Genomic DNA, 18,412 nt, shown 5'->3' on the forward strand with positions numbered 1-18,412 from the left:
GTAGTGCAACTTAAAGTGGTTTATATTATATGTAAATATCTAAAAACAGAAATAGAGTATAGTTTTAAAAAAGATGTACAAAAGCAAAATATACATGTAAATAGCAGAATAAAGGGATATAATAATATAATGTTATGTACATATATTGGAAACATCAGGTCAGGGCAGAACTCTCTCTCTCAATGGCTCTGTACGATGGTAACCTAAAGGCCATTGTGATTGGCTGACGGTGGTTTGACTCATGAATATGAACAATACGCCCTTTTCACAATGACGTCACGTAACTTCCGCCTTTTTGCAAAGCAGCGTATCATAACATCCGTCTTGCAACAAACAAGAAGAAGAACTTCCATTTTGCCGTCGCGCTGGAATTTAACAACAGTGAGAAAAAAAACTGACAGAACACGTATTCAAGTACTTATCCTAGCACCTTCGCTAACACAAAAACAAAACAAAACACCTTCATAATCAAACAGGTACTGTTCAAAGAAGAATTTGTATCCTTTCTCTAGCTTTGATCTTGTCGTTAGCGAAAATTTGTCTGCAAGACGTTGTACATCATCTAGACGTATTTGTGGCAGAAGTGTAAGCCACGTGGTAAACTCCATTCTGAGGCACTAGCGGAAGTAACTTCTTCTTGAGTTTTACTGGCGGTTGGCAAATCAGCTTATAGGTGCATTACCGCCACCTTATGAACTGGAGTGCTAGCGGAAGTAATGATACACTGCTTTGCGGCAGAACGGAAGATGCGTGACGTCATGTGAAAAGGGCGTATTACGTGATCGCGGCAATCCAACGAGTGACCGCATACGTCACCACGTTTCATTGAACATTCATGACGTGAGGTCTGCTGCAGTAGTCGACAGTGTTTGTAGTTTCCAGCGGGATGTTTGATGGATGTGCGGATTATTTCCTCGGTCTTGATTTCAGCACGCAGCAGGTAAAACACACATGACGTGTGTTTATTAAACTCTATCTCTAGCGTTGTATCTCTGTGTTAGTAATGTACCAGAGGTGTAACACTGTGACTGCAGACATGATGACTTGTTTAGTAGTGGAGACGGTGTCAAAAGTACTGTGGTGATACTACTATGGTACAGTGACGGGTTATTAGATGGTTATGTGTTTCATTATAATGAATCAATCCTGGTTTTATGGCTGTAAAAGTATGGTCATCATGGCGGATTTATTACCATTTGTAATGGTTAAACTAACTTACTGCAGTGTGGGAAATGTATGGTTACTATAGTAAAATGATGGTTATTTTTGTAAGGATGAAATATGGTTCCGATCTTATGTTATTTACATGATATTCGGAGGTAATTCCAACATGCCAATGTGAATCTGGACTCTAGAGTGGTTGTAACTGGTGTTGTGATGTGTTTAAGCTGAAAGTGATCGCTGTTGATGGAAATCTGGAGGTGATTCATCAGAATGCGGTTCATTTCGACAGCGAGCTGCAGGAGTTCAGGTAACATCCATTCACACTGCTTTAATAATCCTTATCAGTCTGTCCTCACTATAGAAACATACTGTACAGTATCTGACATTCAGAGCAAGTTTTCAGCAAATACTTGCGTTCTCCTTTTGACAGGACTCATGGAGGAGTTCATATGCATGATGATAAACTTACAGTAACATCGCCTGTACTGATGTGGGCGAAGGTAACACTATTCACTTCTCTTACCTGCATCGATCAAATACTTCACTTTGAATTGAGATTATACACTAGCTGAGTTTACATTTAAAATCGTTTTAGGAGTATGTTTGTCCAAAGCTTTGACAGCTGGAATTGACATGTTTAACGTGTAGTTTATTTGGCAGACACTTGTATCCAAAGGGACTTACAGTTTATGTAAAGTATGTATTTTTTTGTGTTTTGGGCAATTGAAATGCCTTCTGTTCTCGATAAGAGTATAGTAATGTCACCGTTTAACACCATCAAAAATATTGTTTGACAAAACGTTTTTCACTGGATAAAACTGCTGTGAAAAGGAGCCTGTGTGCTGCTGAACCCAGTCCGTTGTGTTTTTGTGACGTCTGCTGTTTTCTGATTATAGTAACTGTACAATCTGCTGTTTGTTTTCTGACCGCAGGCACTCGATGTCCTCCTGAAGAAAATGAACGACTCAGGGTTTGACTTCTCTCGTGTCCGGGCCATCTCAGGCAGTGGACAGGTGACTTCAGCACACATCACCATTCATCTTTCGCTTAGTATTAGGATTAATATTCATATGCTTTCATTCAATGTCTGTTTCCCTGACCTGCACTGAAATCGTAGGAAATTGAACCAGAATAACTTCTATCTGGTTCAATTTCATACGATTTCAGTGCAGGTCTGGAAAAAATGACATTGAATGAAATGTGTGTGTTTTATTGAAATCTATAATTGATCTTTTTCTAGCAACATGGCAGTGTGTACTGGAGAACGAGTGCGAGACAAACCCTGAATCATCTCGACCCGAAGCAACCTTTAAACATCATTTTACAGGTCACGACATTTGTTTCTCATGCACTCACTCTCTGTTTTTCTCTCTAAACTCTCACTGTTTGTTCAGAGTCTAATGTCCAGCGGTTAGGGGGTAATACTTTACCTAATGTATGATGACAGGAGTCAGTATGTGGATCGCAAATCTATTTGTCTTTTACTAAAAATGAACAGACATCATTTTCAATCATGTATTATTCTAAATATGTATTATAAAGAAATATGACCTGAGCTTCTTTGATTCATTAGATTCTCTCAAAGCTAAACTATAATTCATTCTTTAACAAGCTTACATTCTGTAGGAGTGTTTTTCGGTTCGGGACAGTCCGGTGTGGATGGACTCCAGTAGCTCAGAACAGTGTCAGTGTCTGGAGGCAGCAGTAGGGGGCGCTCAGAATCTCGCTGACATCACCGGCTCAAGGGCCTATGAGGTGTCCTTTACACCTGCTCCGTCTAAATGACTTCTTCACATTGAATATAATTCACAGAATAATCTCTTGATATGTTTTCAACAGCGCTTTACTGGAAATCAGATCTCCAAGATGTCTCGATTGAAGCCGAGTGAATACAGTGAAACAGAGGTACAATTTTGACAAAAGAAACATCTATGCAGATAAATGCACTTACGTGTGCTCCTGTAGCTCATCTGATAGAGCAAAGGTCATGGGTTCGATTCCCAGGGAACAAACATGACTTGAATGTATTGTAAGTTGCTTGTAAAATATATAATAATAAAATGTTTTCCACTTCACTAACAGTTTCAGTAGGAAATACTGTATTGTAAACCATTCAATATCCATTCAGTTAAAGTCCCAGTGAAATAAAAATTTACGCCGCCTGTTTTTTCATGAAATATTGCAGTGTTTATTGTAAATAGTTTGTCAATGTGGGTCATTCTCTTTTTTAAATTCGTGTGCCCTCATAATCTTCAATTAAAATCTGAAAATGCACTTCCGTCCTGTCATGACTATCCATCTTAAATGACGTGTGTTAGACGGCTTGGGCAGAGCATCCGTTAACTCCTCCCCTTCAACTGTCAGTCTGCTGCCTTTTCCATTTCAAAATGCAACTGCTGTTTTTATACAGCCAATCAAATCGCAGAGAAAGGTGAGAGCCACGCCCATTATTTTTCTCGTTCGAAATTCCATTTCACTCGGAAATGTGTCAAAATACGGAAGTAAAAACGACGGCAGCTTCCTGTTCACGGGGACTTTAAGGCACATTTAAAACAGCACCTGTGTGGGTAATTGATGAAATATTCTTGGCACTTGGACTGAAAGAGCGTGGAGCTCACAATGAAAGCCTGAGCATGAATGAAAGCTTAAATGAACACATGAAAGTGTAAATGTTTGACATGTAATGTGGTGTGATTTACAGAGAATATCACTGGTCAGTAGTTTCGCTGCTTCTGTGTTTCTGGGTGACTACGCACCGATCGATTACAGTGATGGTACATTTATTTCTCTGTTTTTCACACAATGACTCCGGGCAGCACCTTCATGTGTTGTCTGATTCTGATCTGATCTGATTCTTCTCTGTGACCTTCAGTTCCCATCACCAAGTCAAGAGATGATGCATTATAAATAACGTACTGTTGAATATTTTCCCTCTTGAATTATCTGTGAATATGAGACGATGTGAAGTTTGCTCTTCATTATGAGTCTGAACATTAAACTGTGAATTATTAAAGAGCTTTTAGAAGCTGAAAGTTGAGCGTGAATGCATTCTCACATTGAACCTCTGATAATTCAATTGACCATCTGATAAATAAAATCAAGGATTAAGTGAATGTTTAAAATCACTGCAGATGTTTTGTTTCTCTTTGCCTGAAGGGTCAGGAATGAATCTGATGGATATTTTTAGCAAGCGTTGGTCACGGTCGTGTCTGAGCGCCACAGCGCCGCAGCTGAACCAAAGACTCGGTGACCCTGTGCCATCCACCTCCGTTCTGGTCAGATTTCTTTCTTCACTCTTATTTATTAAATAACAAAGATGTTTTTCACTTTCAATTCTTGTTGTTCATTTCGGTATTTACAGGGTGGCATTTCTCCATATTTCGTTGAACGCTACGGGTTTTCAAAGAACTGTGAAGTGGTGGCTTTTACTGGAGATAACCCTGGTAAAGACTCAACCATGATCTATGATGTTGTACTGTATGTCTGATGACTGTAGAGGGCACCAGCATCACGCTGTCTGTCTGCTGAAGCGGTGAACAGAATTAAGAAAGAAAAAGTTCAAACACAAAACCTACTTAATGTTTGATTTGATTCAAGATCTGAATGTCTATCAATAACTTGATCATGTGAATTATAAATATACCTGTGATTGTCATAAATGTACGTAAGGCCAAGTCTATAAATGATTCATTCAACAGGATTGTATGCAAGTTTGAAAAACACCGCACAAATAACATTAGCTGGTGTTTTTGACTTTATGAAACATTTGCGTTTAGAAAATGATGGCATCTGTTTTCATTTTCCCAAAAGGTGCTGAACTGATTTTTCAGTCCAGATTGAAAGACAACATTCATCCTGAGTAACTGAGCTCAGAGTCTGCACTCTGAAAACCTGAGTCCTTTACTGTGTGTTCAGCATTAAGAAACATCATGACAGTACCTGTTTTTATTCCATTCAGGGTGAACTTCAGGAGTTCTTCTGAAACAACAGCAGGTTCAGAAGTCTGAATCGTGTTGTGTGTGTGTGTTTACAGGATCACTGGCTGGTATGAGACTCTGTGAAGGGGATGTAGCTGTGAGTATACAGATAAAACTATCCCTTTAAATGATGTGTCCAGTGGATCTGGAGAGGTGGTAATATGTCAGTCTGTCGATAGACACAGATATGTCTGTGTGTGTGATCTCTGCGTCATAATGGATGTGAATGAATGATATGTGTGTCTGTGTGGTGCAGGTGAGTTTAGGCACGAGTGACACTGTGTTTCTGTGGATCAAAGAGCCCAAACCCGCATTAGAAGGACACATCTTCTGTAATCCTGTGGACTCTGATGCATACATGGCTTTAATATGGTAAAACACTCAAACCCCCGATACAAACATGCTTTTATGACCTTTGCAGACATTTCACTTCAAATTCTTATTCACACACACACACACACACACAAAATGTAATATTGCTTTAGTGTGTCATGAGGAAAATGAACATTTTTAGGCAAGGCAAGTTTATTTGTAGAGCACATTTCATACACAATGGTAATTCAAAGTGCTTTTCATAAAAATAACAATAAAAACAAGGGATTTAAAATGAACGAAAACAGTTAAGAATACAATGATTATACATGAAATCAGTTGGGACATAGCACAGTGCTCATTCAGTAAATGCACAGCTGAACAGATGAGTTTTCAGGCACATTATTCATAGTTTTAAATCAAACCTTAGTGTTTTTGTTTGTCTCTTTATGTAACCTCAGATTACTCAATCTCTGTGAGGATCAGACTGGTTGTTGTAGGATCTCATCTGATTATTACAGTTAACGGAAAGGAACCTATGTCAGGGGTTCTCAACCTGTTTGACTCCAAGACCCCTCGTTGTGTTCAACAATATTCAAAGCCCCCCTTCCACTCAAAATTTCTACCCAGTAAAGAGCTTATCATTGATTGGAAAAATGTTTATTCATCATAAAAATGGGCAAGCAATAAGAAATATCTTGGTTTTTTTATGTATTTCAATGCTCATTTTGTCTCATTTTAAAATATTGAGGCCTGCTTGGAGGTTGAGAACCACTGATCTATGTTGACATTTCTTACTGACAAAAATACGAAATAATCCAAAAAAAACCCACTTTCCTTTAAGAGACTTTAATGTTGTAATAATAAATATTCTTCTTTTTGTGACGCTCCACCTGTTCTGACCTCTGGTTTGATTTTGTTTAAGAGCTGTGTTTTATTTCATTTTCTTTTCTCGAGCAACGTGTTGTGTGCTGCTTTAACCGTCAAGGTTGAAAGTATAAAAAGAGATGATGTTTGTCTGGATGTGGTGTTGAGAGATCTTCACATTTAAAGCACTTGATCTCTCAAAACTTCACACGCTGTCAGAGTAAAGAAACCAGATATACTGTAGGATTGCATAAAATGTTATTGAAAGTTCATGTAACCGTTTTTCTTTGAAGGTTTGTTAAGTTTCTAGTGTTTAATGTTCACATTGAGTTTGATGTGCACTTATGGAGAGCAACTGAAAACAATCTGGTATAATATATAATAAATGCAGTGTAAGTATTGAATGTAAACGCACTCGCACTGGAGGAGACACCCGAGTTCTTTCTGTAAACTGATCAACTTTATTTCTCGTCACGTTGTTCTCGGGTGGAGCAGAGGAAATGATGAAGTGGTATCTGTGTTTCGTTTTGATCTCTCATCAGTTTTAAAAACGGCTCTTTGACTCGAGAGAGAATCCGTGATGAATTTGCTGAAGGATCATGGGATTGTTTCTCCAGTGCACTGAGGTCTACACCGATGGGAAACAGAGGGAGCATAGGTGATTACACTTCTGACCAATCGAACGCTGACATTTCATGACGTTCAAGCTTAATCCGATGGGTCACAGCAGGTTTGGTTTTACAGGGTCACGCTAAACTACAAACTGAAAATGCCATATAAGCCATATAATGTAATCATACAACATCAAATAAATAACTTAATTTATCGACGTTTTACATTTATGCATTTGGCAAACCCTTTGATCCAGAGCAGCCACATATTTTTGGAATCCGTATGTGTTCTGTGAGGAGGTTGTGTGTTTTTCAGGGATGTATTTTGATGTGATGGAGATCACTCCGCCTGTGGCTGGTGTTCACAGGTTTGATGCTGAAGGTCAGAAGGTCGGTCATGTTTTGAACCGCATTACTCTTCATAAACACTATTTAGGGTGTTTGTCAGTGTTCACTGGTCTCAATGTCCGTGTGTGTTTCTCATGCAGAGCTGTGGATGAGCTGCTCTCTGGTTATGTGAAGTCAGTGTTTGTGTTTGTTCTCTCTCAGGTGGCTGTGTTTGACCCAGAGGTGGACATTCGAGCGCTGGTTGAAGGACAATTCTTGGCCAAACGGCTTCACGCTGAAAAGCTGGGCTATAAGATCAGTGAGTGTGAACTTCATGTCATGTTCTCACTCTTGTCTCCTGATCTCTCTCTCTCTGTGGCTCATTTCTGACGTTTGAGGTGCTCTGTGTCTATTTCTCACCACGTGGACATGTCGTGTTTTCCGTTGCATGTGTTTGTCATGATGTGTTGTGTTTAGGTGTGTGTTTATGTAGGGATCTGTCAGGGGGTGCAGAAACAAACACACTTTAATTCCACTCCGATTGGCCGCTGAGCTCAAGGAATGTTCCTCTCTCCTGATCACGGACTGACCGGCTCACACTGACATTCACATGTTTACTATTCACCGCATGTGTGTATCAGAGGAATGAATCGGGTCAAATCATGTTTAATAATGCTGAACGTTATGTACTCTTGAATCAAACGTTAGTTCATTGATTTGTGTCGTGTGATGTTTGGTTTTGTCTCTGGTGGTTTACTGATGTGCGCCTCATCTGAAGGTCAGTTGTGTTGTGATGAAGGTTTGACCACAATCACACTGTCAGTAATCATTAATAATGCTCCTGCTGGACACAGATGTGATGTAGAAGTCAACTTTACCTCTCAAGTCAACTGTGGAGTGTTGTTTGTTCTGCGTGCGTGTGTTGGTCTGAACACTCGTGTGCATTAGAGACTCGGGAGCGTGTCTCATGAATATTTAAAGAATGTAAATGAGGCTGATCTTAACGAAATCGGAGAAAATCACATAGCACTCAAAGCCACGACTCTGCTTTATGGTTTCTATAAATGAAACGCCAGCAAAGGCCGACTTCAGATTTATCTGCTGTTTCTGTGATGTTCTGTCGGGTTTAAAAGCTCTTTTCCTTTTTCAGTGCTCGGTGTGTTTCATTATGATTATTCATCTCATACATACTGTACTGGGTCATTTGATATAAACCGCTGTTTAAAAGTTTAGGATCACCTGACTGCAATTGACTAAACTGAGTGTTTACTTTAAAGGTATTTTCGACAAAAATGTAATTGTGAAAAGTTTCATTTGTTTTATTATAACACTATTTTATTTCATAGAACATGTTTTTGTACGAGGTGACTTGGACTGAATAGTGAAGAAATGTCAAGAGAATATTTCTGTTAACTTCAAGAAGTCGTTTGTGCATCTTGGATTCAACTTTGTTTTCTTCTCCACAGTTCCAGGCACTCGAGTGCTGGCGACAGGTGGAGCTTCAGCAAACCAGGACATTTTACAGGTGTGTATGAAATAATCATGCATTCTCATTTTGATATTCATGTGTGTGTAAATTCGTAATTGTGTCCAAAAGTGAGTTCATGGGATGAGATGTTTGGATATAACCAAGAGATGATGATTTGGGTTATTATTGACACAGACGTGTTTGCAGTTTGTGTGGTGATCTTCGTACACTTTATTCAACACTTGATCAGAGTCATGGTGTTGTGATTCAGTGTGATGTGCTGTTGTCTGATATGACGTGTGTGTGAGACTGATGTGGTGTAATGTTGATATCATGTTAAGTGTCCTCTCAACTCTTCAGGTTCTGTGTGATGTCTTCAATGCTCCGGTTTACACCATTGATGTGATGAATTCTGCCTGTCTGGGCTGTGCTTACAGAGCTCTGCATGGTAACACACCCTCAAATGACTCTTATGTCAGATATGTCCGAGATTATAGCTCATCACACACGACTGTAAACGTCACTGAGATCCTCTATTATCATGCTTTTGCTACTTCAGAAGCAATAAAGACTTCTGTCTTTAAAGTCACGGTCTATACCAGGGGTTCTCAAGAGGGGGGCCCTAGCTGACTTCCAAGGGGGCCTCAGGATGACTAATAATCTCAAATGAGCATTTTAAAAGAACTAAAAACCAAGATGTTACTTATTATTCGTCCATTTCTAAATTGAATAAAAACTAGTCAAGCTCTAGAAGAAATATTTTACTGGGTAGAGTTTTGGTGAGCGGGGGGCTAGGGGGGCTTTGAGTATTTTTAAATACATTGGGGGGCCTTGGAGTCAAAAAGGTTGAGAACCCCTGGTCTGTACTGTATAGGATTGAGATGTTGCATTGCATTGTGGGACACAGTGAGTGTGTTTACAGCAGAGAACTGTATATTTCAAGTGATATGCCGGGTTTATAAAGTTATTTCAGCAGGTGTAATCTTGTATTTTCCTGGAGGTTATTTACTGATGAAACTCTTGTTTGGGTTCTTTTGATCGGATGTCTCGAGCACTTTTGGTGTGGTTTCATTAACAGAACGTGAAGTTAAATCAGTGTTGATTGTGTTGTTCACCTCAGTGCCATCAAGACACAAATCATCTTGAACTCCTTCTGTGAAGTCTGTTGAGCATTAATCGACCGCAGCGAATGTCTTTTACATGCGATCTGACCCTCGTCGTCACCTTCATGTGTGTGTGATTCATGATGATGGAGGTCATCTAGTATAGAGCTGCTGGGAGACGGTCTTTCATTCGTTCTTGTCATTTCTTTTGTTCGTTTTGTGTATAGAGCTGAATGTCACATGTCATCATACGGCCTAGCGTCGCCTGTGGATACTTGCCTTGTATAAGAGATGTTTAGTTCAATATCTCTTTCAAATGCTGCCGCTTTTTCTTCTCTTATTGACCTTCAGATGTTCCTTTCATTCTCCTATAGAGACATCAGACACGTACACTGCGCTTAGACTCTCTCTCTCTCTCTCTGTTTGTAGCGTTTGTGAGACCTCTGGGGTTCATTGGGTTCTTTTATCATCTTTATGTCGTATAACTGATCTGAAGATTGCTCTGTTTTACATTCATTCATTTCCTTAAGCCATGGGTTGAGAAATGAGGAGAATATCCACTTTATTACCGTAACTTTACCCAAACCCAATGTCTGTTTCAATCGCAGTTGTGTTTCATTAAGTAGCGACTCTCGTGTTTCTCGTAAAATTGCTCAGGAGACATAAAAAGAGAAACAAATGAGACGGTAATGGAAAGTCTGGAGGTGTAAATGAATGTAGATTGTAAAGGTAAAATAATCTAAATTTGATGAGAAATGTTTGAGTTGATATTGAGATCTTCAATAATATTCACTTTTGATTGACAGACGAGACAAATCTGAGCTCAGTTTGACACATTGTTGACGTCTCTTCTCAAACTCTCATGACAGACACATCTGTGACATTTCTGACTCTTTTTCAGAGGAGAAATATCTGAAAGGCAGATGAGAGAAACGTTTGAGGATTAACCTCTGGGGTTATTCTCTTTAAGCATTTTTTACTCAATTATGTTATAATTTGTTTGAAAATCATGTTGATGTTGTGACTTTTTTTAGAGCACATAAAGTCCCTGTGAACCGGAAGTTGCGATCGTTTTTACTTCCGTATTCTGCAACTTTCCGAGTGAAAAGTAATTTAAAAGAAGAAAATTAGCCAATAGCCTAGTGGGCAGTGCTCCGACATGTGGCGTGGTTGCGAACCCACCCCCTTCTCTCTTCCACTTCGCTTCCTGTCCTCTCTAAAACAATAGCTGTACAATTAAAGGCAAAAAAAAATGTCAAAGAAGAAAATGAGTGGGCGTGGCTTGCGTTTTTCACAGCGAATTGATTGGATGTATAAAACAGCTGTTGCATTGATTTTGAAATGAAGCTGGCAGCAGACTGACAGTTGAAGGGGAGGAGTTAACGGATGCTCCGCCCAAGCCGTCTAGTTTAAGTCATTTGAGATGGCTAGTCATTTCAGGGCGGATGGGCATTTTCAGATTTTAACTGAAGATTATGAAGGCACACAAATTTAAAAAAGAAAATGACCCACATTGATAAGGTGTTTACTATAAACGCTGCAATATTTCATGAAAAAATAAGAATTGTCATTTTTGATTTAACAGATGACTTAGATTTCAGCCTGTGATGGTGCACGTTTACTGTTACTGTATAGAGAAGAATAATTTGAAGAAGTATAGATGAAAGTTTCCTCAGAGACCCTCACTAAGTATCATGATATGTTTTTTGTCAAGGTGTTGTGGCCGAGCAGTCGGTGTCTTTCTCAAAGGCGCTCAGAACGGCTCCAGATCCTCAGCTGGCCGTCACACCGACTCCAGGAGCTGAAGAGGTATGACCACGTCGCAAAACTGCATTTTCACTCTTTAAACCACCTGTATGCACTTATACCATGGTCTTTTTGAATACTGGATTCTGATTGGCTGGAAGCTGTGCATTAAAACCCTTTAACGCACGGGTAGCTCCAGTAAATTTGATTACATTTGAAAAAATTTTCACCTGTTTGACCTAAAATTTCACTGTAAAAATCAATAACAGATTTAACTTGGCAAATGACCGCGGGATACTTCGCAGAGGCAACAACCTCCGCTTCGCGTCGGGTGGTTCTTGGCCTCCACGTCGTGCATTAAAACCCTTTAACGCACGGCTAGCTGTGGATTATCCCTTACATAAACACTGTCTGTGAGGTCACTGACTGAACCAGAACGACTGTATGTGCTATATCTGCTGTGTTTAGTGCTTCTGAGAGTCATGTAGTAAATCTCTGAGACTATAGACACATTTGTGAGACGGTGGTCTCGCTGACATTTTCACGCTGCTGAACACACTCGCTCGCGTCACATGAATCCAGCGTTTCTGCAGTGTTCTGACCTGCCGGACCCTCTTCACGAGTCACTGAATCTTCATCAAATGTCTCATTCTCTTGACACACAGAGACACAGCGAAGAGAATGACTGGAGCCGGGTCAGACCGGGACGCTGGAGACCTCTTTCATTTACTGTGCCCCAAACACACTTCTGACTTAAGACATGCGATGGATTTGAAGTTTGAGAAGATTTCTTTTCTCAAAAGACTGAGGGTAGATGAATATGTGTGTGTGTGTTTCTGCTAAATGTAAGGAGTATCACACTCTTATATGGCGGATGCCGTTGACACACACACGTGCGTTTCTCTCGGTTCACTCGAGGGATGTGCTGGTAAATGGATGGATCATGTCAAGGGCCAGAAAGCAATTTTGTGCGAGAGAACCAGTTTCACAATCTTCACTACACAAACCCATCTAGAACTGACAGAAAGACCACACGCTTCACATTTCTCACCGTCTGATGTGTTCATATAATGATTACTTTGATTCGCATTACAATAAATCTGTCTCAGCGTCTGCTGTCTACTTTGACCTCTTCTTAGACCGCATCCGAGTCACCATGATACCTCATAAGTGAACAAACTGAAGCAGTCTTCATAGTCAGTCATACCAATGCTGTATCAGTCGTCCGCTTGTTTTCTACAGATTTCTTCTAAATACAGTACATGTGCAGTAGTAAAATGCTCTTTGTTCATTTGGATATTCATGTTTATAATTCCAGTATTGCATTTGCCACAGTGCACTGTGGGACTGATTGCTCTCTCTTATCATATAGTGTATGTTGTGTTGTATATATGTAGTGTAGGGTGTCCGTATAGTGTGCAGTGTGATGTTGTGCTTCATTATTGAAACTGTATTCTATAAAGCGCATCTGATGGGTGTGTGATGTTTCTGCAGTGATGGAGAGATTTTTCATTAGTGATATTAAATCAATCATCTGGACGGGTGTAAAGGGTTTGGTGTGTGTTGCTGTGATCTGTATTGATGAGTTTCTGTTCATTGCAGGTTTATGCGCCGATGCTGCAAAGATTCGCAGAGCTGGAGGCAGAAATACTCCAGAACAAACCCAAATGAATCTGAAACATCAATCTGTTTTCTTTTATACAAACATCATCAGTGTCTTAACCAGGTGATACCTAATCGTTTTGAAACCTTTTTCTTTTCAACTCTTATGATTGAACGCAACAAAGAAATGAATGGTTTGTCGTTTGATTGTTTTTAATGTTGGGCTGAAATGGCCCCGTCCACACTGAAATCTCATTGGATCAAAATCCCCAGACCGATAAGATACATGATGTCACCAGTGTTCGTTTGAATAGTGCAATGCATTATGTCACCTTAACAATAAAAATAACGTCTGATGAGTTTATATATCGAGTTTGTTTCATCATTCATGTTTGGGGTAAAAATACAGTTATTGGTTGTGAATGGATGGAGAGGTTTGCACACGCTCACACTGACAGCTTTCATGTGTGAGTATTTCATTTACTGTTGATCTGTAAGCGTCTCGCTCATCTGTTCTCTCTGCTGGTTTTATTGATGTGTATAAGCTGTGCGTCCTTTAGCTTGTGTGATTTTACTATTGCTTATGATCTCACTATAGTACAATCACATCTCCAGGCCTTTCAGTCTTCGAGGTCAGTTGTGAGAGACACGGAAAAAAGTTTCTTAAGATGAACTACAGGAAAACTGAGAAAGATGACACAGTCCTTGATGAGAATGTGTTTGCACATTATAGAAAGACAACAAATCACAAAGACAACAAATGTGACTGTTTGACATGTTAGACATTTCATTTGTGATATGTGCGATAGATAGTTTCTGTTTATGATGTGTATCCATAGCGACAGCATCCCCAAATATAGCAATAACTGCCTTTCGCATAAAAACACAAAGAACATGTGACTGACAACCCAGATGTTCAAAGTAATTAAATAGTCAAAGTAGTGTAAACTTAATTTTATATAACAAATTGTACTAACTTAAATATTTTGAGTTCCTGTAACTAATTTTGAGTTGGTTTAACTTCATTTCAACAAGCCAATTCAAGACGATTTGTTGAGAATGAATTTCAGTTCCCAGCATGCTTTGCGTGAGACTGCATCAGGAGAGTACATTTTGAAATGAAGTGTTATTTTATTATGCGTTTTTAGGAAGGAAAACGCCTTGTTAATGATGAATGTTCATTGATCTTGGATATTTAGGAGAGTTTGTTGTATTTTTGACTTTAGGGGTTACAATCGTTCAGAAGAGTGATGCTGATGCTTGGGTTGCGAGAGGTGCCGCAGCAGTCGTGTGTGTTACATCACTCTCTGTGTTAGTTGTTAAAGTAGCTGAAATGTTCAGGTTGTCTTAATAAGACCTTTCTATCATTAAGCTGTAAATAAAAAAGTTACCTTACTAAATGTTCCAAATGAAAAGGAATTAACGTGCACGAGTACAACAAACTCAAAACTTGATAGTTCTGCTTACTTAAAATTGGGAACATTCCAACTCAAAAGATTTGATGTAACTGATTACTTCAAATCTTTTAAGTTTTCCCATTATTCAGGTTCATTCCCATGAATTAATTTTATAGTTGCATCTTAAAAAGGGACAAACGCCAGTAAAAATGCAGAAGTTTAAAATGCAAGAAAAAAGTTCTTATGCGTATGAGAACCTGATAACTTTTCCTGATCTCTCATAATGTGTTTTTACTCTAAGTTCTGAATTGTCCTGTTGTAGTGTATATTTTGTTCCTTTGAGAACACAAACTAATCTTGTTCTTTTTTCACAAAGCAAAATGAACCGGGGCTGTCACAGAGAGAGTTTGTATGAGTAGATCAGATCAAACTCGTCTGATATTCACTGCACATTCACGTAAAACAACAAAACATCTGAGCCGAGGAACTTCAAAGAAAAAAAACAAGAACAACAAATTCATCGTCTGCAGATCTCGGATCAAACACCTCCAGGTAAATTTGATTTGATTTCTGTTTTCAACATCACAAACCTTCGGTGTGTGTTTGTGTAGGAGTGATGTTAATACAGAAATCCTGTCAAACATTCTGAACTATACATCATGTAATGCTCAGTTTCTATTATGGATGATTTATAACATGCCTTGCATTCTGCAGTAAAAACTAAAGCAGAGCACACTGTCCCATAATGCAATGCGTTCACAACTGTTTTACTTTGATAATACACAGGATTATTGTGAATGGTTTATCAGTGTACACTGAGGTAAAAACTTTGTCTTTAAGCGCATCAAAATGTAATAAATTGCTCTTTTAATGACTTTCTTTTTCGATGACATCGCCAGTGAAGCCCGCGCCTCCGGTCAGCTGTCATACATAAAGGTAAGCGTTTCCATCGATTCCCCATCATTTATCAAACTAAATAACACAAAACGATCTGTAATGTTCATTCTGATGTCTGAGCGTGTGTGGTGTAAATGTGTATAGACAAACACTGGTGTGATGCAGAAGTCATAAACAGCACAGCAGTTCAGAAATGATTCCGAGACACACAGATGGTCACTACAGCGGGGGTCAAAAAAACCTGCTGAGTTCAGGACCACAAAGATTCACACCGTCTTCAGTGCTGTTAGAGTTCACAAGTTCTGTGATTAAACCGCTTGAATAACTCTGCGTATTGATGACAGCGATCAACATCACATGTACATACAGTACAGCCTCATCTAGCAAGTATTTATATATTAAATCGGCTCTGGTTGATATACGAGATGATCGTTAGACAGGTTTTTGTCGTTATAATGGTACGTGTGTTTGATGTGACGGAATGAAGAGCACATTTAGAGCAGATGAGAAATGCATGAGAAAGTCATTGTGTGTGTGTTCAGAGAAAGGGGTTTCGCAATCGTTTCTGTGGCCAAAACAATGAAAACGAGAAATAAAAGGGATGTGAAGGAGTTTAGAAGGACAGAGATATAAATGAACATGGAATCATAACTCAGATCATCTGAGGTCATATCGAGATGTCTGGTTTTTAATGGCTCACATTGATGCAAATATAAACACAATTTAAGATCTCAATACCGTGTTCTAAAAACGAGTTTTGTTCTGATTTTGAATGTGTAGATCGACAGGTTACTTTTACAATGTATCATTGAGATCTTTTATTGTAATATCGACTATCGAGAAACTAATGGAGACATTTGTGAGATTTCTGTCTCTTTTCCAGGGAGAAAAGCAAAAGTTTCCATTGAATCTCAAAAGATATGTTTCTTTCTTATGGGTTCAGTTGAATCCGCCTTCATTAATAGTGCTGTGTCCTGTGACACAAACTCTCCTTCACAGCGACTTTACTGAGTTTGATTTCACGCACAAGTTCTTAATCGTGTGAAATAACATGAGCTCAGTTCATTCTCACAGACAGATTCATTTCATCTTCATTATCGGATTTGGAAGGTTGTGTGAACGCTGAGCTTCATACAGTATTTGTTCCTTTGTTTCTGTTCTGATCTCACACACTAAAACACAGCACAGAATGAATCCAGATGCTGTGCGTGTAACCTACTGGTGATCTGCAACCTGGTTTCCATGGTAACAGGATGCTGACAGGCCATCGGATAAATCTGAGGCCAATAGTCTCATCCTGTGGTTTCTGATCATCTGATGATTTGACTGTAAAGTCGGTTTAGTATCTCACTTGTTTCTCAGAAAGTAACGATGTACCGAACCTGGTGATCTCACACGTGTCTCCTTTTAGGTTTCAGATGAGATCTCAATAGTGTCTCAGTAGTGAGTTTAAATTTGCTCAAATATCAACTTCAAAGCTCAGATATCTCAATATTCGCTCACATATCTGAGATCTGAGATATGCTATACATCAGTCATGGATATTTTTGTGTATCTGTGAAGCAGTTTATCGTGTCGTCTCGAAAAATGTGTTTATATGTAAATCTTGTATGAAATAATCCTCTCTCTTGCATCATACATTTCCAAATCAATAAAAGTGTCCCGTTTGATTTGATTTTGATGCATTAGCATGTCAGGTGCGCGTGAGACGGGCGGGATGCCGTTCTAGATAAATCAGTGTCACCGGTCATGCTGATGCGGCACATTGTATTGTCATGGTGTCAGTTTGAGGAATAATGGACCTCACTCCAGAACCGGCCCGCACAAGACCATGTGAGTTCTTCTCTCTCGTTTATAAATCACTGTGTTTGTGTGCCAGAGACATTCTGTTCCTCTCTCTCATGACCCGCGAGTTTCACAATCTGCAGTGAAATACATTTCTATTAGACACGCTTGAGCAGACAAACCCTCTGAAACACGTCACTTACATAGAAAGCAGTTATTAACCAATTCTGCTCTCCAAACACTCCTGTTACACACCACAACACGTCATCTAAAAACAATGCCGTGTACTGCATACTGTCCCACAGGTTGTGTTTCATTTAAGTATTTAAATGAGTCTGCCCAAAATCCCTGAGCAGAAATCAAAAGAGAATCGCATGAGAGTGTGAGCACGTGAAGAGTCTGGAGGTGTGAATGAATGTGGATTGTAGACGTGAAATCATCTGGATGTGATGAGAAATGTTTGAGGTGATGTTGAGATCTTTGGATTGCAGACGAGACAAATCTGAGCTCGGTTTGACACACGGTTGACATCTCTTCTCAAACTCTCATGACACACACGTTTCTGACCCAAACGGTTCTGCTTGCTCTCCGTTTCATCTGATTGATGTCTATGAGAAGTGATTGAGATGTTAATGAGATGTCACGTGTGAGTTTCAGGTTCCGTAATTGCGGGTCAGAGAGCTATAAATATCATCATGACTCGCTCACGGATGAACTTTTAAAAGATGTCAGACTTCATTGCATTTTCAATCCATCAGATAACATCCATATGAAGAAAGCTGCTGTATGAGTTTGTCTCAGAGGGAAATATTGATGATTTCATGATGGTGTTAGCTGATTTGCGGATAGACGAGGAACTATGAGGAGTAAAAGCCGGAGCTGATGTGTAATGACACACACACAGGACCTCTGTGTCCTACATGAGCAGTGATGTGGAAACTCATCATCCACCTTCACCAGGTCAAATCTTGCCTTTTAACTCGCCTGTTTTCTGCTAAAAGGGTGTTTAGCTTCAAACAGCTTAAATTGTGCAATACGCTCTATGTTACAGATCACGTCTTTTTAAAAGTTCGATTTTCCAGGCGCAAAGCATTTGAAAGGTGACTGATTTCTCCCCCATGAAATCTGGAATGGAGAGATGAAAGACTATGTGCGT

The 18,412-nt window shown here is 39.4% G+C and overlaps 1 protein-coding gene across 4 annotated transcripts; it reads left to right on the plus strand.

Moving 5' to 3' along the window:
- The first annotated feature begins 308 nt into the window (after positions 1-308).
- Positions 309-13,557, plus strand: xylb (xylulokinase homolog (H. influenzae)). 4 transcript variants are annotated; one of them, XM_057322814.1, is made up of 19 exons: positions 310-940; positions 1,389-1,471; positions 1,595-1,664; positions 2,097-2,177; positions 2,405-2,491; positions 2,791-2,919; positions 3,004-3,069; positions 3,866-3,938; positions 4,321-4,439; positions 4,526-4,607; positions 5,198-5,238; positions 5,398-5,513; positions 6,863-6,978; positions 7,248-7,321; positions 7,481-7,577; positions 8,725-8,783; positions 9,087-9,174; positions 11,544-11,638; positions 13,178-13,363. In XM_057322814.1, the coding sequence occupies exons 1-19, from the start codon at positions 887-889 to the stop codon at positions 13,244-13,246; spliced, it is 1,599 nt and encodes a 532-aa protein (XP_057178797.1). In that variant the 5' UTR covers positions 310-886; the 3' UTR covers positions 13,247-13,363. The 4 variants fall into 4 exon arrangements, with proteins under 4 accessions (XP_057178796.1, XP_057178795.1, XP_057178794.1 ...); XM_057322813.1 differs by lacking the exon at positions 9,087-9,174 and having other exon boundaries at positions 309-940; positions 13,178-13,557; XM_057322812.1 differs by having other exon boundaries at positions 309-940; positions 7,248-7,577.
- The last annotated feature ends 4,855 nt before the right edge of the window (positions 13,558-18,412 follow it).

This window comes from Triplophysa rosa, linkage group LG23 (assembly GCF_024868665.1).
Source record: "Triplophysa rosa linkage group LG23, Trosa_1v2, whole genome shotgun sequence".
In the NCBI taxonomy this organism is placed as follows: domain Eukaryota; kingdom Metazoa; phylum Chordata; class Actinopteri; order Cypriniformes; family Nemacheilidae; genus Triplophysa; species Triplophysa rosa.